This window comes from Sebastes umbrosus, chromosome 2 (genome assembly GCF_015220745.1).
Source record: "Sebastes umbrosus isolate fSebUmb1 chromosome 2, fSebUmb1.pri, whole genome shotgun sequence".
In the NCBI taxonomy this organism is placed as follows: Eukaryota; Metazoa; Chordata; class Actinopteri; order Perciformes; family Sebastidae; genus Sebastes; species Sebastes umbrosus.
This window is the reverse complement of record NC_051270.1, coordinates 38,796,691-38,824,537: the sequence shown is the minus strand read 5'-3', so window position 1 is coordinate 38,824,537 and position 27,847 is coordinate 38,796,691. Positions and strand designations below refer to the sequence as shown.

Genomic DNA, 27,847 nt, shown 5'->3' with positions numbered 1-27,847 from the left:
TTAGGATTTAACTGCTGAAGTCACCTTGGACTCTGAGAAATACAGACAGGCTTTTGATTTTTTTCTATTTTCTGAGGCTAACAATTAACTGATTAATCAATAAATTAATAAATTAGAGGTTCTTATATAATAAAATAATCATCAGTTGTTGGCGTAGTCTGCACATTGTGGTGGTGATGTGTTTTAGAGAGCCCGTGCTTTACCTATAGACATGGTGATACAGTAGCTGAGGTGTTATTGAGCAACACACTGGATACAGACCAGCTCTGGGAAGTCTCTGTCGTTGTCCCTGACCTTTGACCTCCCCCCAGAACAGGGCAAAAATGGAACAGTGAAGTGTCACATAAACAATTTGTCTTGTGTGATTTGCACTGTTGTTCTGTGTTTTTGTCAAGCAGACAAATCCAAGTCAGTTGGAAACTGAACTAACTTTTTTGCAATATAAATATATATATATATATATATATATATATTGATATACAGTATATATTCTGTATTAGAGTTTTTTTTTTCAAATATTCAACATTTCCACTCAGGTTTTCTTTATGCACGAATTGAAAATGCGCACGGTGGATGGAAATGCTTGCCTCACGTTGTGTCAGATTATGTAAAGCTCACTAATTAACACGTAGGCCTACTGTATCTCCTTTGTTTGATCTGTACACAGACAGAAATGTAAAAATGATCATTTGTAGTTTGGGAAGTTATGTGCTGCTGTCATTTCTGAATGAACAACAGTTTATCTATCTGGACAAGGGGTGTTAATAATTAACCATTTAACCATTAACCGACATTAAGCATTTCAACCGATTAACGCTATCGGTTAAAACGGTTAAAATAAATATTAATAATTAATTAAAAAGCTGAGAAAAACTTGTCAGTTTAAGGAGAAAAGCTGGTCCACCTTAAGAGAGGCTGTGCCGGCTTTATAGATACAGGAAGTTGGTTCCCGCCTATAGCTCGCTTGAGTCATGGATATATAGAGAGAACTGGATCCAGCGTTGGAGGCGGGGCACCGTTCATTCCTATGAAAGTTGCTCAGTGGCGCATGAAGCCAAAATGGCTCGACTTCCGTATGGAAAAAAGTACCCAGATCTTGGGCACATGGAACATGCGCAGTACCGCCCGCTCTATAACATGACTCGGTCACGGGGTCCAAAATGCATCATGTGACTGACACGGAAGTTGCAGTACTGCCATTTGGCCACTACAAAAGTTGGGATCGACGACCGGCGCTCTTCCTGGAGGCTTGGCTTGAGCGGAGGAGTTGTAGCCTCGTAGCATTTATTCACCGACAAATAAAGTGTACACACACTGTCTGCTACAGCTACGTTCACAGCTAGAACACCACCGACAGAAACCACACACACGCGCGGTCTGTCGGAAACTCGCTGAAGTTACGCGGCCCTGACAGAGTGTATGTGTGTGGCTACAGCGAGCACGGAGCCACCGGCAATGCTAGCAGCTGCTAACGTAGCACAAACACACACACTATTTGTAGGTCAATCGCTATCGTTAATCTGGACAGACAGAGTGTCATTACGCCGGGCGGACACACAGCTGACTACCTGCTAAACTAAACTAAATGTGCGGTGGACACTTTTACTGGGAAAGCAACTGCATGCTAAATTAGGGCTCATGTACGGTGAACTGGAGACTCAGTTGTCTGTTGTGCTCATACATTGCAGCTGACGCACGCTGCATGCGAGGCACAAATCTTGTCGGTTAACGGTTAATAATCGGTTAACGAGGGTCGGTTATTTTTTTTCAAAATTATCATCCCCAGCAGTTCTGTGTTGTCTCCACTGCGGGATTTCCAGATACAGTCGATGAGCACAGGTTTTGGTTCTGGTCTCTGTACAGGCACCTGACAACCTCACTGGTAAAGACTGATAAATAAAAATATGTAGATTTACAGCGAGGAACTCCCCCTAAAACCACAAATTGTTATCTTAACAGTTCTGTTTGTTCAGTCTGTGTGCTGATTAAACAAATAAGATACATGATGTTATTCAGTGAGCTTTACAGGTGTTGCTCGGTGTATTTTTGAGCTTTGGACAGAACCAGGCTAGCTGTTTCTCCTCTGCCTATGCTAAGCAAGGCTAACCACATCCTAAGATAATCATTTTTAAGATTGATATTGTTTTGTCATCTCACAAAAAGAAAGGGAATAAGCATGTTTCCCAAAAATATTGAAGTATTCCTTCAATGTTCAAAGTGTTTTTCCTGCTGACATGTAGGCTACAACTGAACAGGGAATAGAGAGCTACAGGAACCCAGAAATGAGTTAGCATTTTAGCACTTCCAGTTCTCTCGTCTGGAAGTCAATGGGTTTTTAGTTAGATCCCTGAAATAAGGTCTGCAGTTAACACAAGCTGAAGAGATTTGAATATTTTGTTCTAAGACATAAAATACATCAACATTAGCCTTTTACTCCTGCCGATTGCATTTACTCTTCAAAAATCATAAAAATGGTGTTCATTATGTGAACAAAATGTGTATCATGTATCATAAAGTTTGTTTGCCTCAGAGCTTTTTCTTTCTGCAATAATCGTCCAATGGAAAAATACCATTGGCTTTTTGTCGAGGGAACCAGGGCGATGCTAACTTCCTGGTTGGCTTACAAAAATCCGTCATCCCTGGAACAGTCTATAGGAATGTGATGTCATTGACAGCAAGTCGGCCTTTTTTGGAGGGTAAGGGTAAGAGTGCCATCTGGCTGGTTACTGTAAGTGTCCAAAAGAACTTCTGAACTAACACAAAACACTACACAGTGAATAAGATTAAAACACAAAATGTTGCATATGTATATTAGTATACAGTCAGACAAAAGTAGGCTTATGGGTTTCATTTGACAAGATACCGGTAATTATGCTTGATTAGCCAACATTTTGTTAGCATTCGGTTAGCATAACTAGCTAGCTTATCTTTGTCTGGACGATTGTGTAGTCGGCATTTGGCTAGCAGGCCTGAAGGTCCTCCACCCCACCTATTTGTACATTGGACACACATCAGTGACCATCATGGATGGTAAGCTGTCAAGGATCGATATCGTTAGCGTTACCGTAGCTCCGTAGCACCTTTCAAATGATGCTTCAGATGCTCCATTCCCTATGCCATGAAAAAGGTCTATTCTCAGGGTTTGAGGGTACTCTTTGAAAATATCAAATAATGTTGAAGCCAGTTAGCTACCTGAGCATTGTGATAATGTCATGTGTACATACTGTAATGACCAGTTTTACCCAAGCCCCCAGAAAGAGTGTTGGGTTTAGACATAGTAGCCAAACGGCGGTACTGCAACTTCCGTGTCCGTCAGGTGATGCCATTGGACCCCAAAAGACTTTTTCCCATAGACTTACATTGGGAAAGAGACGTCTGTAACTCAGCGGATAATTATTTTTTAGGTAAATCAACTTCCCAGTATGAACCCTTGTATACTGTAGCCCTTATTTAAATCATTAGGTCCTAAAAGTTGTAAAATGCACTAATAGCTGAATCCAGAGTTATTTCCCTTCCTCCGTTCATGTGAATGAGACCCAGACCGAGGCTGGACCGAGGGCTGTTGGCCCACAACAGGAAACCTATAGCCTGTGCTATCAGGATCGGCTTCCTTCACACAACAAAATGCTGGAGTCATAATTTCGGGGCAAGGTTTCGCCCATTTCCTGCTGCAGGAGGGAAACACTTGCCTATCCTTTTCCCCGAGGAAGCTCTCATCCCAGCAGCGCTGACGACACCCGTCTCTGAGGAGAAGGAAGCTGCCTGTGGACGAGAGGAGGCTGTAGGCCTTTATTCTTATTCACACATAGCTGACCTGGTCTGGCTGCCAGCTGTACTGTAGCTCAAGCTCTTTGTTGGTGGGAGCAGTTTTTGTACCAAAAAAAAGGCCACCCTTAGATAGATAAACTGTTGTGAGATATTCTGTTTAACTGTACCAGTGTTCAAATATTTTAATGTGGGTTTTACTTTTTCATTTTAACTTTGGCACTGCACAAGGTGGATGCCCTTCCCGTTTGCCAGGCAGGTTAGCATATTAGGTTTCCAGGTTGGTGTTGCAGAAACCTGAGAAGAGCAAACTGATCCTTGGTGCATTATTTATGTGTTGTGTGGCTGATGAAATGCTGTTGCTCTGACACAGGGAACGTTAGAAACACTTCTGAAGAAAGAGAGAATGTCGTGTGACACTACTGTTTTCTTATCATCCTTCAATCTTCTGGATCTGAAAAATCCGTATTTTCTGATCAAATTTAGTCACAGCATTTTCCTGATCCTCAATGACTTGTTTGTTCAGAAGCAGGCTCACTCATTTTATGCCTTAGAGTTCACTTTTGGACCCGTAATCACTATTACACAATGGCAGCAGGGTCGTAGCCAAGATTTCACATATACTGAGGTCATGAGTCCAAGTCCCCCCCCTCATGCACCTCGTCCCCAAAACATTTGATCAGACAACAAAAGTAGAGTCTCTAAATTGTTTTATTTTCTTTGCATTGTTTATTTCCCAACATGGTCTAAATCATAGGTAGCATTAGGACATCACCGAGGGACGCTAAATTTCAGTGGTCAAAAATAACGGCTTATAGGTGGGGTTGGTAGTGTTCTTCAAATACATTTTTTGTTATATTTGTTGAGATTCTTGTCATTTGATTCATTGATTGCTGTCAGCATGACAGCAATCAATGAATCAAATGCTCTGACAAAACAAAGAAAAATCTGGTATCTGCAGCTGTCGCAGGACTGTAATAAACCCATCCAATCATTTTATTTGGGCTGAATGAAATGATTGGAGAGGCTACCTGCCTGTCTACCTGATGGCTCATTGCACGTCACCGCTAGCTTGCATGGATATATTAAAATAACTGGATACAGCATTGGAGGCGGGGCCCCCGTCATTCCTATGAGAGTTGCTCAGTGGCACATGAAGCTTAAATGGCTCGACTTTCGTCTGGAATAGTACCCAGATCTTGGCGGATCTTGGGCACATGGGACATGCACAGTAGCGTCCGCTCGGTCACATGACTTGGTCACGGGGTCCTAATCCAGCCTCGCTCTGGGTCTCACTCACATGAACGGAGGAAGGGAAATAACTCTGGATTCAGCTATTAGTGCTTTTTACATTAAAAATAAGGGCTATTAGAGTGTTCGTACTGGGAAGTTGATTCACCTCAAAAACAATTACCCGCTGAGTTACAGATGTCTCTTTCCCAATGGAAGTCTATGGGAAAAAAGTATTTTTTGGGCCAATTGCACCATGTGACGGACACAGAAGCTGCAGTACCTACGTTTGACCACTACGAAAGTCCGGACCGGCGCACTTCCTGGGGGCTTGGTAGCTTGACAGCTGTGAGTATTAACAGTAGAAATGTTTGTTGTTTATGTTCATAATGATACTTTTGGGGGAGTGTCTTTAGAGGAAGGCCTGAAGGGACAGACTGTCAGTGTTGCAGACTTTCTTGCTAGCTTTTCTTGCTAGATATTTTCATTTGAGAAGAGTTGGAAACTATGGGCTCAGTTTTTCAGTTGAATCATTTCTAAAATCTAGTGTACTCTTGCTCGTTTTTCAGTATTACCAACCCGACCTTTAAGTAGACCATCACTGCACAATTCAATATGGCAACGCAACCCGGTTGTTAATAATCACTGATCTAATCTGACCAAATCCACACTTAACTAGAAGTGCATTCGGAGAGCGCAGACCTCCACCAAGGCAGGTTTCATGTATGTCGCTGTTCACTAACAAACCTTCAGCCTAATATGTTTGAGATCTGCCTAATATTGTCAGGTCTGCACAGGTCTAAATGTTGGTTCAAAGCCGTCTAAATGTAAGTCAATGACATCCATACAAAGAAATAATTAGTAAGAGAACACCTACTTGTACATTTTGTCTAATAGTCTGATCTATTAATTCAAGTCAGGTCAAATTGGATTGGTTAAACTCAGACAACACAATTCAAGATGACAAACTCCCAAGGAAGGATATGTCCTCTTGTGTTTTAGGCAGAGTAGATGCTTGGATCATATGACTGACAGAATGCAACCTGATAGGAACAACCCTGTCTCCTACAAAATTACATTCCCATACAACTAACTCCATTCTCAATTACATTTCCAGGGAAACATATATATTCTCCCAGATTACAGTCGCAGTTTTAACATTTTTTAAACGCGTGGTTATCATTGTAAATTACAACAAAACACAACAAAAAACAAAACAAAACTACTTTGTTAGGTTTAGTATAAAACATTTGAAACGTTTGTTACGTTATTAAGCTGTGGACGTAAATGAGTCAACGTTGACTTTTAGTTTCACACGGGACACGAACAGTGGTCTCCTGGGTGGAAGTCCTGTGTTTGTTTGACCTATCCACCACCCTGACCTCCCTACGTGGACATCCGCAGACTATCATTACACATGTATTTGTGATATGTCTAAATCAAGCGTAATCCACAACAAAATAGTTTTCCCTCGAAATGTAATTCACAATGCAGTTTTGTTTTTTGGGATTTAACCAATCCAATTTAATTTGACTTGAATTCTCAGATCTGAATGTGACTAAATGAAACAAGTCTTTATGCTTCAACACATTCACACTCCCAACACGTTGAGTACCGCAGCACCCTTCGGTGCACCAGTGTCAGACGCCGAGGGCAATGGACCAAGCTGCAGTACTTGACACATTGGGAGAGAGAATGTACAGTTTGACATTATAGAGGCTATTTTCACATTCATCTGCTGGAGAAGGAACATTTCTCTATATGTACACCTTAAATCTCAGTTGAATTGCTCCTGAAGGCTGAGCCATCGGTGTGTGAATGAGAGTGTTTGTATTAGATCCTGATGGACAGGTTGGCACCTTGCATGACAGCCTCTGGCATCAGTGTATTAAAGTGTGTGTGAATGGGTGAATGCTGACATGTAGTGTAATGTATGACATGTAGTGCTTTGCGTGGTCGGAGGAATAGAAAGGTGCTATATAAATGCATTTATGTAATTCCATGCAGATTTCTACAGAAAAGCCCCCTTGAACTACTCAAGATTAGGTAGTGGAGTAGACCATAGCTGTTTGTGCCAAGACACATATATCCCAAAGGAAACAGAACATTTGATTTAGTTTCAACGCTGCCTTTGGCATTTCCTGATTTATTGCTTCTTCCACAGATGAGAACAAGCAACAGACAATGAAGTTGAAACTCTCGGTGATCAGTAACATCGGACAGAGATGATCAACACTATTGGTAAATCCCCCAAATATGCAGCTTGTCCAGTTTGTAACAGAAGCGTCCCAACAGACCATCAGTCTTCAGACAGGCCCCAAGAAATGACCTTGACAAGCAGCTAAGGTTCCCCACTGACATCACCACCAAGTAGGAATAAAATGATTTACAACACAGAACCACACATTTCTTACTTTGTCTTTACATTATAGACTATTCCAAGTCACTTTCTCTACAAAACAGAAGCTCATACTTACTTTTTACGTCCTCAGAGAACAACAACAGCAGCTCAGGTGGTGGAGTAAGATTAGAGTAAAGTAAGACAAACGTGGTTAGTAAGACAAATAATCTTTGCATTATTTAATATTATGAATATAGTATGTATTTTATATAGTTACAATACCTTTTTTGGCCGTATTAAAGAGATAGTTTGGGGTGTTTTTGAAGTGGGGTTGTATGAGGTACTTCTCCATAGTCAGTGTATTACCTACAGTAGATGACAGTTGGCACACCCCCAGTTTGGAGAAGCAGACAGGAGCACCAACACCGGAGCAAAGCAACATACTGCTGTGGACGGGGGGCAGCAGCAAAACGGATTTTAGACACCTAAAAGAAAGGCCCACCTAAAAAAATCAATATCCTTTTAAGTGTGCGCTATATCAGCCCGTTCTCTAACCCAGAGCGCCTAACACCGACGCTTTGTCATGGCTGTCGCCGTTCGATACCGCCGCAGAAGGCACCCTTTAGCGTCGGTATGAGATGCAGCGGACATTCCATTAACTACAATATAAACACATCCACAGCGACAGTAAGCACTCAGGGGAAGTGCTGTGGTGGTGACATAGTTTAAAGAGCGAAAGAGAAATATAAAAATACTACAAATAAAAAAAAAATACTGGCTAAAACATGTTTTGCTGCCGGCCCATCCACATCGCTTTGCTCCTGTGCTGGTACTCCTGTCTGTTTCTCCGAACTGGGGGCGTGCCGACCGCCATCTACTGTAGGTAATACACTGACTATGGATAAATACTTCATATAACCCCACTTCTTAACACTCAAACTATCCCTCTACGGTATTTTTAACCTCCGGAGGAAGACGTTCAAGACTCATCCTGATCGGACACCTAACGTTGGGCAGACTTTAAGCTAACTCCCTGTGGGAAGGAATATTGTGTTCATTTGAACACCGACCAAGCTGAAGGTTCCTCGCCCTGCCAGACGCAAAGGCTACATGCACGGGTTGTCAACAGCCCTGCCAGACCTACCTGCTACCTGGGGCATTGACGGCCTTGCCAGGCTTAAAGGCCGGCCCTCAGGATGAAAGAAATAAAGAAATGTCGATCGATCCACCGTGCAAAAATGAGGAATAACTAAAGAAAAAAGCCCCAGTGCAAGATACTGCGTGGGGTGTTGGCAGCCCTGTCAGACGCAAAGGCCTTCCCTCAACCCAACAGTCCCGGCGCAAGGCGCTACCGGGGGTGTCACCCCGCAAAGGCTTTCATTGGAATGATTTGTCCTGCTGTGACGTGGAAGTGATGAAGGGGAGATGTGGACTCGGGGATTGCTCTGATGTTTCCAGGAGGATTGTCCGTCCATCCAGAGTCAATCCGAGTCGCTCTCATCGGACCACCTTGGCCTCTTCACAGCAGCCTCCTCCTCCCCGTCGCTGTCTTCCCTGCGTCTCCTTGTGGAGGGGCCGGGGCCAGAGTCTACCTCGCTGAGCTCCTCAGAAGAGTCGCCTAGGCAGATTGGCCCTATGTCCTCAACGGGGGTCTCAATCATAAGCTCCTCGTCCTCGTCCCCAAGATGGTCCTCGTCCTCTGCAGGTTCCCCGTACCTGTGATTCAATTACTTAGCAGCTTCAAGGCCAATATTTGGGTCAGCAGGCATTACATTTCAATGATATTAAGAAGTAGTGGGAAAAGGTGATTCTGACTCTATTCAGTGAAGTAGTGAGAAGAGATGAGTGTTCATGATGTGTGTTTTTTGCCTCCAAGATTATTAGTTATGTATTTTATTTATCTATTAGTTTGCAATAAGCTGTGAAAAACAGTGAGACAGCCAAAAAGTTTGACGCGCACAGACCTGCGTGTGCAATTACGCACGCTTAAACGTGGGTACCTTCATTAATTCACGTGCACAGGGCCTCCAAAAATAACCACACCAAAATATATGTGCGTCTTGGCCCGGCAAACTAATCGCTTATATATTTAGTTACTCTCCTCAAGTTGCAAATCACACGGCGTGGACGAGACGGTGACATGTTTGGACGCAGGACGCGCACAGTCATCGCATGACAAACCACTCTCATCCTTCATGAGAAAATACCACGTGAACAAGCAAAGCATATATTACAATGTTAGGACAATACTATCATGTCAAGTAGAAGCTCTGAGTGATCACTGGACAGCTTTGGTTTTAGGTCCAATAACTGTCAGACACTTATGTCCACTTTATCGCCGTCATTCAGGCTCATAACAATATCGATCTGTTGGTGCAATTTGAGGAATATCTAAAAATGTGTTCATAAATTTGAACATAAAAAGGACCCCACAACATATCTGGATACATTTTCAGCTGCAGTCTCACCTGTCCACACAGAGGAACGTGCCTTGTGTGTTTACAATTCTGACGTCGAGACGTTTGCCATAAAAGTTTGATCGTCTCCGTGGTGCACAAGAAAACTTATTTTTTTGACATCATTCGAAAAATGACTCAATTGCCATTTTGTTTCCTAGATTTTTCAACGACAAAATTGGAAAATGTGTTGACCTCAAACAAATCAAATCACTACAGTTCCTTAAGCTGAAGTAGGCGAGATCGGAGCAAATATGATTAACGTTTGTGACACCGCTGCCATTGTGAAATCTGGTGAAGGAACGCAAAGTTCCATTCACATGACCCGAGCACAGCCAATAGGAACGCTCTCTCAATGAAAATGGCCTGTGATTGGTCAAAGTCTCCCGTCACGGGCTAGATGTTCTAAAGCCTGAAAACAGAGCCATAAGGAGGAGCAGAAGTCTAGTTATCTCTCAGAACACTTGAATTACAATATGCTGAAAGGTTATTATGTGATTTTTGCCCAATGAGGCCAAAAATATACTGCCTACTGAAGCTTTTAAGGAACATTAATAAATACATTTGGCATGACATTAAAAGATGTCTTACCTACAAAAGAAGCGATCCAGCTCCTGATTCTGGTCAGCAGGCCGTGCTCCTCCACAGGGGGTCCGTGAGATGCCGTCTCTTCCAGCAGCTAGCTTTTAGCTGCAGATGTTTCTTCAGCTCAGTAATCCAACGGTTTGTCCACAAGTTGTTTTCCAGGAGATCCGATTTCAAAGATTTCAACTCTCCAGGTTTTCACAGGTCAACTTCAGTCCAAGTCCAAGTGCTGAATATGAATGTTGTAAGGGCCTGCAGCTCTTACATCACCTCGGTAAAACCTCAACGTTCTGTTTCCATGGCTTTAATCGACGCACGTGCGAGTACAGTGAGATACAGTAACTGATGATATAATGTTAATTGTTAGGGCTTTTGTGTGTGTACAGTAGGTGTTTCCATAAATAAGCGATGTTTATGATGATTTATAGTCACTACACTCCACACAATCTGGACCCAGAGCACACTGAACCATGTCAGCCTAGCTTTATTTTTTTATTATAATTTTAATTTTATTATCCCTTTAAATCAACAAAATAACTTTGCAATCCATTCAGTGTGAAATACCAAATACAGAAGTGTGCATCTCGTCCATTTGTATATTGGCTGTGTCAGATATATCAGAAATGGCTGCCATGTCTTATAAAATGTGTCTATACACTCTAAAAAAAAAATCCGTAGAAAAACAGATGATGTCCTGGCAGAAAATTACCAGTGCATTTTCTGTTTCGATGTTTTCTTCAACCCTAAAACGGAAATTTCTGTTGATTCACAGGATGTCCACTGTACCATTCACGGACACTTCTGTTAATCCTAAAACTGAAAATTCTGCAGATTTACAGTATATCCTCCGTATCGAGCCAAATAACAGGCCCAACCTTTACATTCTGGAGGGAAAACAGACGATAACGCTAGCATTTATACGTTACCTATCGGTCTGCCTGAGGCTAAAACTGGGGCTAACTCTACCTGACGTCCACTGAAGTCTAAAATATAACCAAACTTAGTCTCAAAATGAGTCAGCAAAATATTCCTGGCGTATCTGGTAACGTTAATGGTCGACAACAGCCGAACTAAACAACAAAACAGCTTTCCAACTAAAACGATACTGAGCTAACGTTAAGTCCTTCACATAAATCATCTTGGTTAGACATTAATTGTTGATTTTTTACCACAGAAGTGTGAGAAAGGTTTCTCCAAATTTGAACTAAACTTTGCCTTGTGTGATGGTTTCTGCCCCTACCAACTTTGGTGCTAGTGGAGGTTCTTGTTCCCACAATGCAAAGCATATTTAAATAATACCGGTAAAACTCTTGTAAAAAAGTCAATACAGAAAATTCCTTCATATTAACACTAACACATTGGTCTGTATGTGTAAAGCCACTTTATTTTCTCCATGTATATAAACCTCTCAACCTCTGGACACGGGTGGTAGAGGCCTCCTGCTTCCACTTCATATAGAAGTCGCCTCAGTAGCAATTAGGGAAGCAAAAGTAAGAAGCATTTGAGTAATATCTGGAAAGGAGAATGCCCTCTGGTACTACAGCTTTATTTTGTTGTTGTTGTATTTTTTAGATTACAAAATAATGTCGGCAGTAGGGATGTTCATTTTGAAAATTTTCTTAACCGATAAACGACCCTCGTTAACCGATTATTAACCGTTAACCGACAAGATTTGTGCCTCGCATGCAGCTGTGCGCCAGCTGCAGGAGCACAACAGATATTGGTTGACGGGAGTCTCCAGTTCACCGTCCGGGAGCGTTAACTTAGCAGCTACGATGCTGCGTGTAGTGTCGCGGACATGCAGCCACTTTCCCAGTAAAAGTCTCCACCGCACATTTAGTTTAGTTTAGCAGGTTGTCAGCTGTGTTTCTGCCCGGCGTTACTTTAGCGAGTGTCCAACAAACAGTGTGTGTATTTGTGCTACGTTAGCAGCTCTAGCATTGCCGGAGGCTTCGTGCTCGCTGCCGCAAACGTAGTCTGCATAACTTTAGCGAGTTTCCAACAGACCGTGTGTGTGTGTGTGTGTGTGTTGGCGGTGAGTGTGGAGTTGTTGGTGGCGTTCTAGCTGTGAACGTAGGTGTAGCAGTGTGTGTACAGTTTATTTGTCGGTGAATAAATGCTATGAAACTACAACTCCTCCACTCCACTCAAGCAAGCCAGAGACCGGAGACAACTTCCTGTATCCTGCAACTCCGGCTCCGCCTCTTAAGGTGGGTTTTTAAGGTGGACCAGCTTTTCTCCTTAAAGAGACGAGCTGCTCATCTGAGCCGCTCAGCTTTTTAATTAATTATTAACATTTCTTTTAACCGTTTTAACAGATAGCGTTAATCGGTTAAAATGCTTGATGTCGGTTAACGGGTAAACGGTTAATTATTGACATCCCTAGTCGGCAGACAGTAAATGTGAATCAATGCATGTTTCCATCTACATCATGAACAGATTGCATAAATAATTAAGCTCCTTAGTGACCTTTGTTTCGTTTTTTTTTTTTTCGTTTTTTTTTTTTTTTTCATTTTTCTTACCTGATCCTCGTGCGGTGCTTTTATTTTGTTTTGCCACTGGGACGATACAGAGGAAGACATACAAGATTATTTGGTGACATCACAACCAGTAAGAGGCATTCAGATGGCACCTCCCAGCAGATCTGCTTGTGAACATGATGGGAGGTGATCCTCTGCTGTTATTGCAGGTGATGGAACTAAACAGTTGTTCCCCCAGCCTTGACATCTGCTCTATTTTACAGAAAACACCCTCCATTCACATTCAGCCACAGAATGTGGAAACTTGGCTCTCTGTCAAGTCCATTTTTAATTCCAGGCACAGCCCTTCTTTGGCTCCCCTCTCAGTGCAGGACTGACTTTACCTTAGCCTTGTTGGGACCCTCTTTTTCTTTTGGTCCTGAATGCCTGCAGGGGAAACATGGTCAGCTGGTCACGTTCACACCCACACACACACACACACACACACACACACTGACCTTTGAGCCACAATGCTTTCAGGATCTTTTTTTGGATTCAGAGTAGTTGGAGAACTTCCTCAAGATGAGTAGAAGGTGCACACATTGTTAAACCCCAACCCACTCACAATACACACAGACACACATCCTGTCCCCACCCCACCCGGCTCACTATTGTCCTCACACACAAACACAAATATTTACACTGGCCTGTGCCTCAGTCACCGCAGTCTGCTGCAGTCACTGTTTGGACTTTATCAGGGATCACCTCATCTCTCCATACTGTGGGAAAGTGGGTGTGATTTCCCTGTGATGTAAGCACTGCTCACACATCCTGAGGGGAGGCAGTGGGTTATTTTTTTGTATCCTAACTTCCTCTTGTCTTAAAGCCAGGTGGAGGGTGGGGGATACTATCGCCATAAGGGTGTGGAAACAAGATAGCAGCTGTTACTGCTTTTCCTGCTTGCTGCTCAAACAACTTTAATGAAAGTCCAAAGAGCTACAGCTAGCGGTTATGTGAGGCTGTAAAGTACACAGTGGTGCTTAAAGGTACGTGTGTAGGATTTGGCGGCATCTAGTGGTGTGGTTGCAGATTGCAACCATCTGAGTACTCCTTCCTTTCCAAGTGTAATGATGGCTCGCCGTTACTGGATGTTGATAACTCTAACTATAACTATGATCACAATGCATTAATGGTTATTGAACGCACTTATTGGTACATATTGTTAACAGGGTAAATAAACACACAGTTGTATTTATTGATCAATTCATTTATTGTCGATGTATTTCAGTTGGGTGAGGCTGGCGTGCAGGGTATTTTACAGCGGGCACTCGGGGTGATTCCTCCTCGTCGTTCTCCTGTAAAATACCAAAATACTTATTAGCCGCCGAGTGCAAAACCGTGTTCACGGCGTTCACCTCGCTCAGAGGCCACTCATACCATAATAACACTACTTTAGGAGCAACGGAAGTCAGTTGTCGGTTTTGCACTCCACGGCTAACGTTACCGCAGTTTCACAAGTGTGTGGGTGAACTATGGTGGCCTTCAGGTAACCAGTGTTTGGTTTGTCCGTTCTGGGCTACGGTAGAAACATGGTGGTCCAACATGGCGGACTCTGTGGAGAGGACCTGCTCCCTATGTAGATATGAAGGACTCATTCTAAGCTAACGAAAACACAACCATTCTTAGTTTCAGGTGATTATACACTAATGAAAATATAGTTATGAATATTATATATTGGGGCTGCAAGGTGGTGCAGTGGTTAGCACTGTCACCTCACAACAAGAGGGTTGCCGGTTTGGATCTGGCCTTAGGGCCCTTCTGTGTGGAGATTGCATGTTCTCAGAACATTGCATCTGCAATAGTGATAATCCTTTTTAACCCCTGTTAGGGCAAAGTATCCTCAGAGTCACTTATGTTTTCACTTTCATGGGCGGATTATGAGACAGTGGGTCCTCTGGGCACAGACATGCTAGGCCCCACCACCTCTCCCACATAGGACAAAGACATACTCTGTAGTTGTTTAGCCTCTTTTTGTTCTCTTTGTGGTTGTTTTGCCCTTTTCATAGTCGTTGTGAGTCTCTTTGTGTCTCTTTGCAGCTGTTTTGCATCTCTTTGCAGTTGTTTTGGTCTCTTTGTAGTCTCCTTCTGTCTCTCTGTAGTTGGTTTGCATCTCTTTGTAGTCTCCTTTTGTCTCTCTGTAGTTGGTTTGCATCTCTTTGTAGTCTCCTTTTGTCTCTCTGTAGTTGTTTTGCATCTCTTTGTAGTCTCCTTTTGTCTCTTTGTAGTTGTTTTGCATCTCTTTGTAGTCTCCTTTTGTCTCTCTGTAGTTGGTTTGCATCTCTTTGTAGTCTCCTTTTGTCTCTCTGTAGTTGTTTTGCATCTCTTTGTAGTCTCCTTTTGTCTCTTTGTAGTTGTTTTGCATCTCTTTGTAGTCTCCTTTTGTCTCTTAGTAGTTGTTTTGCATCTCTTTGTAGTCTCCTTTTGTCTCTCTGTAGTTGTTTTGCTTCTCTTTGCAGCTGTTTTGCATCTCTTTTTAGTCTCTTTGTGTCTCTTTGTAGTTGTTTTGCTTCTCTTTGTGTCTCTCTGTAGTTGTCTTTGTCTCTTTGTAGTTGTTTTGGTCTCTGTAATCTTTTTGTGTCTCTTTGTAGTCACTTTATGTTTCCTTGTGGTCATTTTGAGTCTCTTCCTGGTTGGTGCATGTCTCTTTGAGTAACATTTTGTAGGTGAAGGCCAGGGGGGACCCCTCACACTTTGGGCTCCTGGGCCTGGGCCAAGCAGGCCCGTTCAGTAATACATCCATGATCTCTTTATATAATTAAAAAAATATACCAGCAGCTGTTCCTAGGTGGATGTTAAGTCACATGACCAGAGTACTTAATAAAGAATACTTGAACCCAGCTCCCCTCATCCCTATACCCTTCCAGATGTCTGTTCTGGATCTCCCAGGATACCAAAAGCCTCCTAGGGGGCGCGGGGCAGAAATGAGTTGCCGGGCCCCCTTCCTCCCACTCTTAGGTCCTGTTCACACCTGGTATTAACATGCGTCCTGAGTGATCAGATCACAAGTTGACAGCTCTAGGTACAGGTGTGAACACACATAGCGCTATGTGCACCAGATCTGCGCTATGGTAATTTGAATAGCCACATCAGTTTTGGAATATGTAACATACGAGCACAAAATTGAAATAATGACGGCATTCAAAGTAGATTTCGACACAGAGCCCCACTACAAGTCAGTGTCAAGATCAGGTAATAAAGCAAGACCCACCATGGGTCATCTTTGGGACTATATCTCTGTGCATTGCATATTCTTTCAGTAATGTGAACCTCTGCACATTCCTTGAACAAATTTGCACATTTCTACCACTTCTAAAAACTTTCATTTTAATTCAGATATAATGTTCATATTTTGTATAATATTTTTTCATTTATTTTTTAATTGTAATTTACTTCTATTCTATATTTATGCTTCTTGATTTTTGCAATCCTTTTTCTGTTATTTTTCATTTCATTTTCTCTTATTATGTGTCTGTTATGCGCCAGTACACCAAAGGGCATTCCTTGTATGTGAAAGCCGACTACAGAATTAGTGTTGTAACGGTAAATGTTTTCTGGTCATAACATCAGAATGTCTTGCTATAATGACATGATTATGGCATTGTTTTGATTACATATTTATGACTAGAACATCTTGACACACCGTGCTGCGCAGCATCTCATGTTCTGCCCTCATCAGAGAGTCCCCTTCTTTGACTAGACAGACAGATAACTCTTCACACACTGTAGACAATAAATGGAGGCTTTATTTTGCACCACCGTTATTATTGCCAGCATGACAAAGGAGTAAAACTGAAATGAAAAAGGATATAAAGGAAACAATGAGTAGTGCATCACACATAAAAAACATGGTTTAAATTAGCCATCCACACAAAATATAAACATAGATATAAATATGGACATCTTATAAAAGCAGTACTCACAGACAATACTTCTAAAAGTGCTTCCAAAAGAAGATGGATGTAGATATGGACTAGATAGTTTCAACATGTGCTTCTACTCAGGAATGCAAGAAAAACAAAGATGGCAGCTAGGGTCAAAGATCAAAGGTCACAGGTCACAGGTCAACAGATAAAGCCTGTCGTAAAATAAACAGCACCCCCTAGTGGCTGCAGAAATTAACTGAAAGTTCCTTTCCTCAGGCCAGAACACTCCCCGCCTGGTATCTGGCAGGATGCCATTACTAACGAAAAACAGAACTAAAATCTAATCAGTCTCTGGGGAGAGGAGTAGGACAGTCTCTGAGACAGGTCATAAGAAGGTCTTACACAAACCATCCCTTGCTGTCTTGATCTCCACCTTCCTTACTCTACCATCTGTGCTGGGAAATGTCTTGACTATGATGCCCATGGGCCATTCGTTTCTTTTCACTTGGTTGTCTTTCAGTATCACGATATCCCCCTCGTGAAGATTGTGTTCTTCTTTTTGCCATTTCCTACGTCTCTGCAGGGTAGGAATGTACTCTGTCCTCCAGCGATGCCAAAAGGTGTTGGCGAGACTTTGTACTTGCCTCCATTGCTTTCCATAGAGATCCTTCCCATCAAATGCACCTTGGGGAGGAGGAAGTGCACTTATCTTCTGTGTGAGAAGTGTTGCTGGTGTCAGGATGAATGGGGAGTCTGGATCCGTGGATACGGGAACCAATGGGCGAGCATTCACTATAGCTGCGACCTCTGCCATGAATGTGGTCAAGACTTCATGGGTGAGCTTTGATGGTCCAACCTTCAACAGCATGGAATCCAGGATGCGCCGAGAGAGTCCTATCAGTCGCTCCCAACTGCCTCCCATATGCGATGAGTGCGGTGGGTTGAAGACCCATGTACATCCATTGTTGTTCAGATAACCCTGCACTTCCTTATTGCTGCTCACTGATGTTATCTGCAGCTCTCTGCAGGCCCCCACAAAATTTGCACCACAATCAGACCTTATCTGTTTGGCTGGGCCTCTGATAGAGAAGAACCGTCGCAGAGCATTTATGAAGCTCGAAGAGTCCATTGACTCGATGACCTCAATATGTATGGCCCTGGTGCTCATACATGTAAAAAGCACCGCCCACCGTTTGCTGCTTGCTAGACCTCCTCTAGTCCGCCGTGCCACAACCATCCATGGTCCAAAAACGTCCAAACCTACGAAGGAGAAAGGTGGGTCGGTACTGAGGCGGTCAACAGGTAGATCAGACATCTTCTGAGTCTCTATTTTCCTCCGCAGTTTTCGGCATTGGACACAGTGACGAAGTATGCTGCTGATGCGTCATTTTCCACCAATGATCCACAGACCCGCCGCTCTCAAGGCACCTTCCGTGATATGACGCCCCTGATGCTGGACCTGCTCATGATAATGTCGGATGAGTAGAGTTGTGATGTGACTCTGTCCAGGGAGGATTAGAGGATTGATTTCGTCCCTGCCTAGGCTGGCTTGGGACAGGCGTCCCCCAATCCTGAGAAGGCCAGAAGTATCAATGTAAGGGCACAAGCTGTAGAGTGGGCTTTGTTTGGGAATAGATGTTCCTTCTCTGATGCATTCTAATTCCTCCATGAAGGCATGCTGTTGCATACTACAGATGATGATGGTCCTCGCTTGATCCAGGTCTTCCTTGAGACAAGGGCTTTCATGAATATGCCAGCCCTTGCAGCTGATGTCTTGCTTGAAAGAGTGGGCAACATGTGCAATCCTTGCAACTGCACGAGTGAGTGATCGCCAACTTGAGAACCTCTGAAAGCGCTTGGGGTCTAATCTGCCATTGGTGACACTGGTGACATGACAAGTAATCTGTGGGCGAATATCAACATCAGAAGCCGGGTCAACCAAGTTGAAGGAAGAGGGGGTTTCACATCCAACTGACTTCAACAGGAATGCTGGTCCTGTCAACCATGTGGTGTGAGTCAGGCTGCCTGCTGGTACCGATCTGGAAGCATGATCAGCTGGGTTCTCTTTAGTAGGGACGTACCTCCACTGCTCTGGACTGGTTGATCTCTTTATGCGTTGCACTCTGTTGTGTACATACACGTAAAATCTTCTAGATTCATTGTTAATGTACCCTAGGACCACTTTGCTATCAGAATAGAATGTCACAGCATCAAATTCGGTGTCCATCTCATCCATGATTGCCTCTGCTATTTCCACAGCCAAAACAGCAGCGCACAGCTCAAGCCTTGGAACAGTCATCTCAGGATGTGGAGCGAGCTTTGCCTTGCCAAATATGAAGCCAACATCTGTATTACTGCTCGCATCAGTTGTCCGCAAGTAGGCTACAGCAGCAATAGCAGTTGTGGATACGTCACAGAAAACACACAGCTCCTTACTTTGCGCCTGGCTGAGAGAGATGGAGGTGTATTGGCGTGGTATCTTGACCTGCTCAAGCTCTTTAAGTGAGTCTCTCCACAGTTTCCATTCTCTGTACTTCTCTTCTGGCAGAGGGGCATCCCAGTCACTGGCTTCTGTGGTAAGCTCCCTGAGTAGAGACCTTCCCTGAATGCTTACAGGGGCAGCGAATCCCAGCGGGTCAAACAGGCTGTTTGTAGTAGACAGGACCCCACGCCTTGTGTAGGGCTTCTCTGCCTCTGACACTTGGAAGGTGAACACATCTTCTGAGACGTCCCAGCTCACTCCTAGACTTCTCTGCATGGGAGGGAGGTCCGTGTTGAGATCTAGGTCCTTCAGCCCCTTAGCAAGGTCTTCTGGAGGAAAGGCTCTCATAACAGTGACTCTGTTGGACAATAATTTATGAAGCCGCAAGTTTGAGATGGCTAACATGTCTTGAGCGTTCCGGAGAAGAGTGATGGCTTCCTCCTCTGTGGGGAGGGACACCAGACCATCATCAACATAAAAGTTCCTCTCAACGAACTTCCTTGCCTTTGCTCCGTGTTCTCTCTCTCCCTCTTTGGCAGCTCTCCTGAGTCCGTAGATGGCCACAGATGGTGATGGGCTGTTCCCAAATACGTGAACCCGCATCCTGTACTCTACAATATCATCATCAAGGTCATTGTTGCGGTACCAGAGGAAGCGCAGAAAGTTCCGATGGTCCTCATGTACCACAAAGCAATGGAACATCTGCTGTATGTCGGTCGTCACAGCGACTGGCTCCTTCCTAAACCGCAGCAACACCCCAAGCAGGCTGTTGTTCATTTTTGGGCCAGTAAGGAGCACATTATTGAGAGACACACCATGGTGTTGGGCGCTAGAGTCGAACACCACCCTTATTTGTTCAGGTTTTCGAGGATGATATACCCCGAAGTGAGGTAGGTACCAGCACTCTTCATCCGGTTGTAAGGGCGGAGCCACTTCAGCGTGTCCGTTCTCTAAGACCTTACTCATGAATTCAATGTAATGGTCCTTCCTCTCTGGGTGTTTCCTCAGCGTGCGGTTCAGTGAGGTGAGACGATTCCTTGCCTGTTGAAAGTTATTAGGGAGGCGTTGTCGTGGGCTACGGAAAGGGAGCGGAGCAACCCAGCTGTTCGATTCATCCTGATGGAATTCCCTTTCCATAATCCTCAGGAAGGCAAGATCCTCCATAGAAGGAGCTGTTTTGTCATCATCCTTTGTGACGCGGAAAACAGACTCTCCCATGAGATCTGTTATGTCTCTTGGCATAAGTCGTGGTTCCTGGTTTGAGGCAGGATAACTCTGAGACTGGTGGGTGTGGCTGAAACTCTCCTTGACATTAATTTTGTTGGGACAAGGACTCATAAGGCTGGCGCGTCCATTGTCGAGTATATAGGTTCTGAAGGTGTTCACAGGTGAGGGTCTGTGTGCACCATCGAGGCAGACCTCACCTACTATCACCCAGCCAAGGGCTAATCGTTGTGCAAAGGGAGCATGCAGGGGCCCATTGCGTTGCTCTAGGACCTTGTGTGCTTGGATGATGTCTCTTCCCAAGAGGAGCAAAATCTCAGCCTTTGGGTCAAGTGGAGGTATCTTAGTGGCTAGGGACTTTAAGTGAGCATGATACATCGCAGCTGCTGGCGTTGGGATCTCCGCCCTATTATCAGGTAGCTGGTCACACTCAATAAGTGTAGGAAGAGCTAGACTGGTCTTCTCGTCAGCCGATTCCACAATGAAACCCCTTGCTCTTCGGCCTGCAGTCTCTGACACACCTGCACATGTTCTGAGTGTGTAAGGGGATGTGTCATCAGCTATGTCGAACATTTTGAAGAAGGCTAAAGACCTGTTGCTTTGGTCGTCTAGAATGGCGTACGCACTCGCTTTCTTCTCCGGTTGATCAGGCACATGATTTCCCTGCAGTGCCGTCTCCACAGATCTCTGTGCAAGTTGAGGTGGCGACTGAAGAAGAGGGCAATCCCTCTTCCTCCCCGCCATGATGTTCCGAGGGGAAGATAGCCTTGTCGACCAGGGTGCCGGGCCAGCATGAAGGGCTGCAATGTGCCTGTCACTGTTGCACTCTGAACACTGAATGACAGCCTTGCAGTTTTTTGCTTGGTGCAAGGTTGAGGAGCAGCATCCATCCATCCATCCATCCGCTTATCCCGTTAGGGGTCGCGGGGGGGCTGGAGCCGATCCCAGCCGACATTGGGCGAAGGCAGGGTACACCCTGGACAGGTCGCCAGTCCATCGCAGGGCTAACACATATAGACAGACAACCATTCACGCTCACATTCACACCTACGGGCAATTTAGAGTCCACAATTAACCTAACCTACATGTCTTTGGACTGTGGGAGGAAACCGGAGTACCCGGAGAAAACCCACGCTAACACGGGGAGAACATGCAAACTCCACACAGAAGGGTCCCAAGCTGGATTCGAACCTGCAACCCTCTAGCTGTGAGGCGCCAGTGCTAACCACTGCACCACCGTGCAGCCCCTGAGGAGCAGCAACGAAAACATATTCCATTTTCTCTAAGGAAAGTCTTTCGTTCCTCTAGGGGTCTCTCTCTGAAAGCTCTACACCTTTGCAGGGGGTGAGGCTTTTTGTGAATAGGACACTGCTTCTTAGGGTTGTCCAATCCTCTTGCTTCATCCTCCCATTGAGTATTGTCCACCTCTGTTCTGTGCACCGTTATGGGGGTTCTCGCTGTTTTCATTGAGAATCTCTCTTCCCTTGGTGGTGTGATGCTGGAGGTTGCAGGGATGAAGCTAAGGTCATTCCTCATCCTTGCTTCCTCACGAATGAAACTAGAGAAGAAGGAAAAGGGTGGGAAGCTGACGTGGTTTTGTTGTTTGTATCTTGTCCCCTGCACCATCCATTTATCCTGAAGACTGAAGGGCAATTTCTCCAAAATAGGGTTAATGCCACGTGCAGTGTCCAGGTAGGACAGACCTGACAAGTAACCTTCCTCTTTGGCTGACTCCAGTTCAAGGAGAAGGTCACCTAACTCCCGGAGACGCTGGGGGTCCCTATTCGAGACCTTGGGGAAACGTTCAAGCTTGTTAAAGAGAGCAGTCTCCATTGCCTCTGCAGATCCATAGCACTCCTCTAACCTTTCCCAGACCATACTGAGGGCCTCAGCAGGGTGGTTGATGCGAACCGACCTCACTCTTCTCACATGCTCTGCTGATTCTGGTCCAAGCCACTTAATCAGCAGGTCAAGTTCCTCACTGGGTTTCAAATCGAGGTCTTCAGTGGCATTGGAGAATGTAGACTTCCAAGCCCAGTAATTTTCTGGCTTGTCATTGAATTTTGTGAGTCCAGCTGTAAGTAGGTCGCGGCGAGCTAGGAACTTTGCGAGGTCTGAGACGTTGGAACCGGATTCACCAGACGCATGGTGTCCTCCTCTACGTGACTGCCCGTTGTCTCCTCTATTGTCCCTGGGTGATGATGAGCTCTTGAACCCAATGGTTGACTGTGGCATGTTCCATTCCCGTTCACTTTTAGGCCTGAAACGAACCACCGGGGTCCTCAAGATAGAAGTTGCTTCAATAGGGTTAGGGGCATGCAAGGATGAATGTTGCCTCTCACCTTGGCTATGAACAGGTTTGTGATGTGGGGGAGAGTCATCACGTGGCATGGGATTTACAGCTCCTGGGGAAGTCACTTCAACTTCCGCGTCAGGACGTGGATTGTCATTGTATGCCGATGGCTGGCTGGTGTTCATGTAGGCATACTGGTCCTGAACATACTTTTCAGTTCTCTCAGCTGTTTGATAAGAGGAACCTTGGTCCATGTCACGAACTGCAGACGGCTCTTCAATGTCTGCTGAATCCACGGCCGCTTCAAAAATAGTCGCTTCAGCTAAAGCGGCCTCTGCCTCCTTCTCCTGCTGGATGGCCTCCAGTGTAGCATCAAGACGCGTCTCCTCTACCTTTAGCTGAGCCCTCTTTACCTTCACGTCGATCTCCCTTTGTGCATAAGATGCTCTGGTTCGTGCCGCTTCCGCCTTGGCGCGTGCTTCTACTGCAGCCAAGGTAGCTGCCGATCTACTGGAGTGTTTTGACAATTTCGATGAGTGTGAGGACACTGATCTAGTCCCATGGATTCTTCCCTCTGCAGCGGACATCTTGGCTGTTGCAGATGGAGTTGAGAAGGCTTGATATCTATCCCACTGTGGTAGAAATCACCGTAGAGTCTGTCTTTTTACTGTTCTGCCCTCATCAGAGAGTCCCCTTCTTTGACTAGACAGACAGATAACTCTTCACACACTGTAGACAATAAATGGAGGCTTTATTTTGCACCACTGTTATTATTGTCAGCATGACAAAGGAGTAAAACTGAAATGAAAAAGGATATAAAGGAAACAATGAGTAGTGCATCACACATAAAAAACATGGTTTAAATTAGCCATCCACACAAAATATAAACATAGATATAAATATGGACATCTTATAAAAGCAGTACTCACAGACAATACTTCTAAAAGTGCTTCCAAAAGAAGATGGATGTAGATATGGACTAGATAGTTTCAACATGTGCTTCTACTCAGGAATGCAAGAAAAACAAAGATGGCAGCTAGGGTCAAAGATCAAAGGTCACAGGTCACAGGTCAACAGATAAAGCCTGTCGTAAAATAAACAGCACCCCCTAGTGGCTGCAGAAATTAACTGAAAGTTCCTTTCCTCAGGCCAGAACATCTCAAATGAATCTTAAGTTCCCAGCTCTCAGATGATGTACACCACTTCTAATTGACATCTACTCCTGCTGATTGAATCCAAACGTTGTAAGGCCTTATACCATGATAACATATGAAACGTTATTCAAAACATCAGTTTGTTTGTTTTTTCTTTTCAGTTTTTTTTTTAGAGGTACTGTTTGTAACTTCTTACACTTACACTCTTCTAAATCATTGTGGGTCGGTGTCCCATGCGAGTGTGGCTACGCTGTTCAGACAAGACTCCAACACAAACTACACGGAAGCACCAAAACCACAAAGTTCTATCTAGTGAAGCCCGTCTTGCAAAACAGTGTTAACTCTTCCTGCTGCGGCCCCCTGACCGCGGTCAGAGGTTGCGGGGGAGACCGTAGCTTTGGTCTCCAGGGCCGGAGTCTCTGCTGTACTCTGCTCCTCTGCCTGTCTTCACTCACACACCGCGCTCGTTCTCGCTCTCTCGCTCCACCTCTCACGTGCATGTGTGCACACTCCACACTGCAGCAGAGTTAGTTTAGCTCTGAGAATATCTAGTGAATGCACAGTGGACGTTTGTGCAGAAATAACTGCTGCAGCTCCTCCAGACCAACAGAGGTTTCCCGTGTCTTGTGAAGTGACGGGGCTCCGCAGAGAGAAACGTTATCGTCTCCGACCAAAACTCCGGCGTCTCCCCGTTCCCTCCGGCCGCGGTCGGGAGGCTGAGGCAGGAAAAGCCAACACTAGGATCAGCATTGATTCATGGAGAGACCTTCGTCTGGTCAGCTAACATTACTGCCAAGCAGCTGAAATATAGAGTGATATTGTGCTTTTAGCTGACGTGTGTCGACTCACTGTGTTGAGCGATGCTCGTTCATGTCTATGTAGAGCGAGCAAGAGCGCGAGCAGCAGGACGCTGACTTTCGTTTGACTTAACGGACACAGGTGTCGCTGTTAACAAGACATTTCTGATTCTTACATAGAGCCCCTTTAACTGTGGCCCCAAATCCCAATCTAGCCTCTGCTTTTGAACTGTAAGCTACTCCTCCCCACTGGACCCTGTAGCCCATATGGCCAAACATATATTGATTGCAAGCATTAAAACACAATATGATATATGTATATACAGTATGTGTGTGTGTGTGTGTGTGTGTGTGTACAAGCTAATGTGAACCAGCAGTAACATTCAAAGTGTGTGACGTCATGCTTCCCTGCTGCTTTATGTTACCTCTGTACTGTCTGTACTGTACTCTCCGGTCAGACTCACCGTCCTGTTTCGCAAGACTGACAGAAAATTGCTGGCCGGGATCTACACAGTAACGCTCTGATTGTGAATTCAAAGCCTCTATTGTACAAATGGCGGCGCATTGTTTTGACAGTTCAGGTTCTGCTCTGCAAGGCGTGAGTCCAAGGAATACACTGACGAGCTCCTATAAGTACGCCTAGTGTGTAAGCTCTAATTTTGACAGCAGACAGGTACAAAATCAACTGTGGTCGACAAGAGATTTACACAAAGTCATCAATTATGATCCAAGTTATTTCTCTGCTTTAAACAGTGTTTATATAACAAACATATACAGTATAGGTGTAGTGCAGGGGTCTGCAACCTGCAGCTCCAGAGCCACATGCATCTCTTTAGCTCCTCTCCAGTGGCTCCCTGTGGATTATTAAAAATGGAAATGAATAAATGTTTTTTTGTTTACATTTTCATTTTTATTTATCATTGTTGTAGGTCTATGGTACGACGGAGAATTAAGGCCACATTAAGGGAAAAAAATAAATCTGAGATTTCGAGTGTAAATTCATAGGTTTATGAGAAAAAAGTTGTAATATTATGAAAATAAAGTAAAATGTTTACAAGAAAAAAGTCATAATATTATGAGAATAGAGTCATAATATTATAAAGTAGTAATTTTCCGTGTTATTTTCTTTTTTCTTATAAAGTTATGACTTTATTTGCGTAATATTATGTCTTTATTCTGGAAATCTCAGATTTTTTCCCCTCAATGTGGCCCTAATACTCCGTAGTACATTTGCCCTCACTGCATTAGACTTATATACTATATACTTAGACTATAAACTGTGTTACCTTCATCGCAATGCTCAAATGTTTTGCGGCGCCAGCAAGTTTTTTTTGTTTTTGTTTTTTTGCCTAAAATGGCTCTTTTGAAAGTAAAGGTTGCTGACCCCTGCTCTAGCTTTACGTTATCCCGTTTATTACACGGCTACTTGCTGAAGAAATCAATATTTTGACGCAAAAACGATCCTCCAGAGTCCTACATCTGAACTGCGTCCATAGCAACGGTCTGCTATACATAGCAACGGTCTGTTATAAAGAAATTACAGACCGCAGAACGCCGTGATTGACCAATCCGAATCGAGTATTAAACACAGCTGTGTAATAAAGAATATGAAGGAATATTCTGTGTTGGCAAAACTGTAATACAGAAATTGGTAGTAGGTAAGTACAAGAAAATGATAAAAATAATAATAATCAGAGATGAGTATGTAAAATACAGGTTCAACGCAGACTTGCCCAAAAGCTTCAGGTTTGTGAGAGACCTGTGAACAAGGTGCTAGGCTTCTTCTTCTTCTTTTCTTCTGGTATTTCTTTGTGTTTTGTGTGTTAATAAGCAGTTGAGGTATACAGTAAAAACCTCATACAATCCCTTAGGGGCTGATAACACCGAGACGTGTCGCTACCGAGCTCCCGGGAAGAGCGCCAGGCTTTGAAGCAAATTTTCGTAGTGGCCAAACGATGTAATTACAACTTCCGCGTCTGTCAAGTGATTCCATTGGGCCCAAAAAGACTTTCCCCCATAGATGTACATTGGGAAAGAGACGTCTGTAATATATTAAGATATTTTTTTTTAAGAAAACCAACTTCCCTGTACAAACACTTGAATAACCCTTATTCAAATCATTAGGTCCTAAAAGTTGTAAAACGCACTAATAGCTGAATCCAGAGTTATTTCCCTTCCTCCATTTATGTGAATGAGGCCCAGACCGAGGCTGGAGCGAGGGCTGGGAGGCGGGGTTCAAGGAAAACACTACTGCGCCTGCTCTGTGGGTCCAATGGATGAGGAAGTTCGCCGGAAGATCCGGGTTCTTTAACACTCGGCAGTCGAGCCATTTTGGCCTCATGCGCTACTGAGCAACTCTCATAGGAATGAATGGGAGCCTCCAGCGCTGTATCCTGTTCTGTTTATACAGCCACGGTCGCTACAGGCTTCAAAAACACCATGGCAAAGGGCGTGAGGCAAAAACAGCATGATGCGCCTGTGGAGCGGGGCTGCGCGCGCAACCTGCTGTTGCTGCTATTGATTATTGTTATTGGTCGTATTTGTATTAGAGTACTACTTATAGCTGCTGTGCTGGTTGTTGTGCATCTCTCTCTCTCTCTCAGACAGTAGCCTACATGAAACCATGACATGACATGAGGTATGGATCCCCCCTTCCCTCTCACAGCCCAACAGCTAGCTAGCCAAATCACCAAAACACGAAGGAAGTGGTAAAGTAGTAAAGCCCGCCTCTTGCTTGATTTGATTGGCTGCCAGGGCCAAGCACTGAAAAGTTGAGAATATTTAAGTTTTTAATGCACGTCTAAAAGCCGCTAGAGAAACGTGCCGCAAGAGAGGAGTGCATGGTTGGCGCGCCATACCATATATAGGAAAACAATGGTTTTGCTGGCGCAGCGTTTCTAGCAATGCGTCTCAGTGTGATCAGCCCCTTGGACAGGTATTTTTGGCTGGACCTCAGAGGGCCAGCCCTACAAATGCAAAAGTCTGTCACTGAGTGACTGACTGAGTGATGAAGTTACAGGATTGGTCGGCCGACTGTTGGAGTTTCCTCATTGGCCGTTGCTCATTCAAAATGAAAAGGCGGAGAACAGTTCTGTGTTTATGTTTTCTGGGGAGCGTGTCAGTGGTTCAATGAATCAT

The 27,847-nt window shown here is 44.3% G+C and overlaps 1 protein-coding gene across 1 annotated transcript; it reads right to left on the bottom strand.

Moving 5' to 3' along the window:
- Positions 1-8,817: 8,817 nt before the first annotated feature.
- Positions 8,818-23,532, bottom strand: LOC119478948. Its single transcript, XM_037754051.1, has 5 exons — positions 23,427-23,532; positions 21,703-23,268; positions 20,233-21,231; positions 17,168-17,619; positions 8,818-9,035 (listed from the first exon to the last, which is right to left on the bottom strand). Exons 1-5 carry the CDS (start codon positions 23,438-23,440, stop codon positions 8,818-8,820), a joined length of 3,249 nt encoding a protein of 1,082 aa, XP_037609979.1. The 5' UTR covers positions 23,441-23,532.
- Between the last annotated feature and the right edge of the window lie 4,315 nt (positions 23,533-27,847).

Coding starts and splice junctions, on each gene's coding strand:
- LOC119478948 (XM_037754051.1), bottom strand. Junction 21,232..21,702: donor TGCTCCTCAGGGGCTGCACG/GTGGTGCAGTGG, acceptor CTGGTCGACAAG/GCTATCTTCCCCTCGGAACA. Junction 17,620..20,232: donor ACGCTGAGGAAACACCCAGA/GAGGAAGGACCA, acceptor TTCCATGCTGTT/GAAGGTTGGACCATCAAAGC.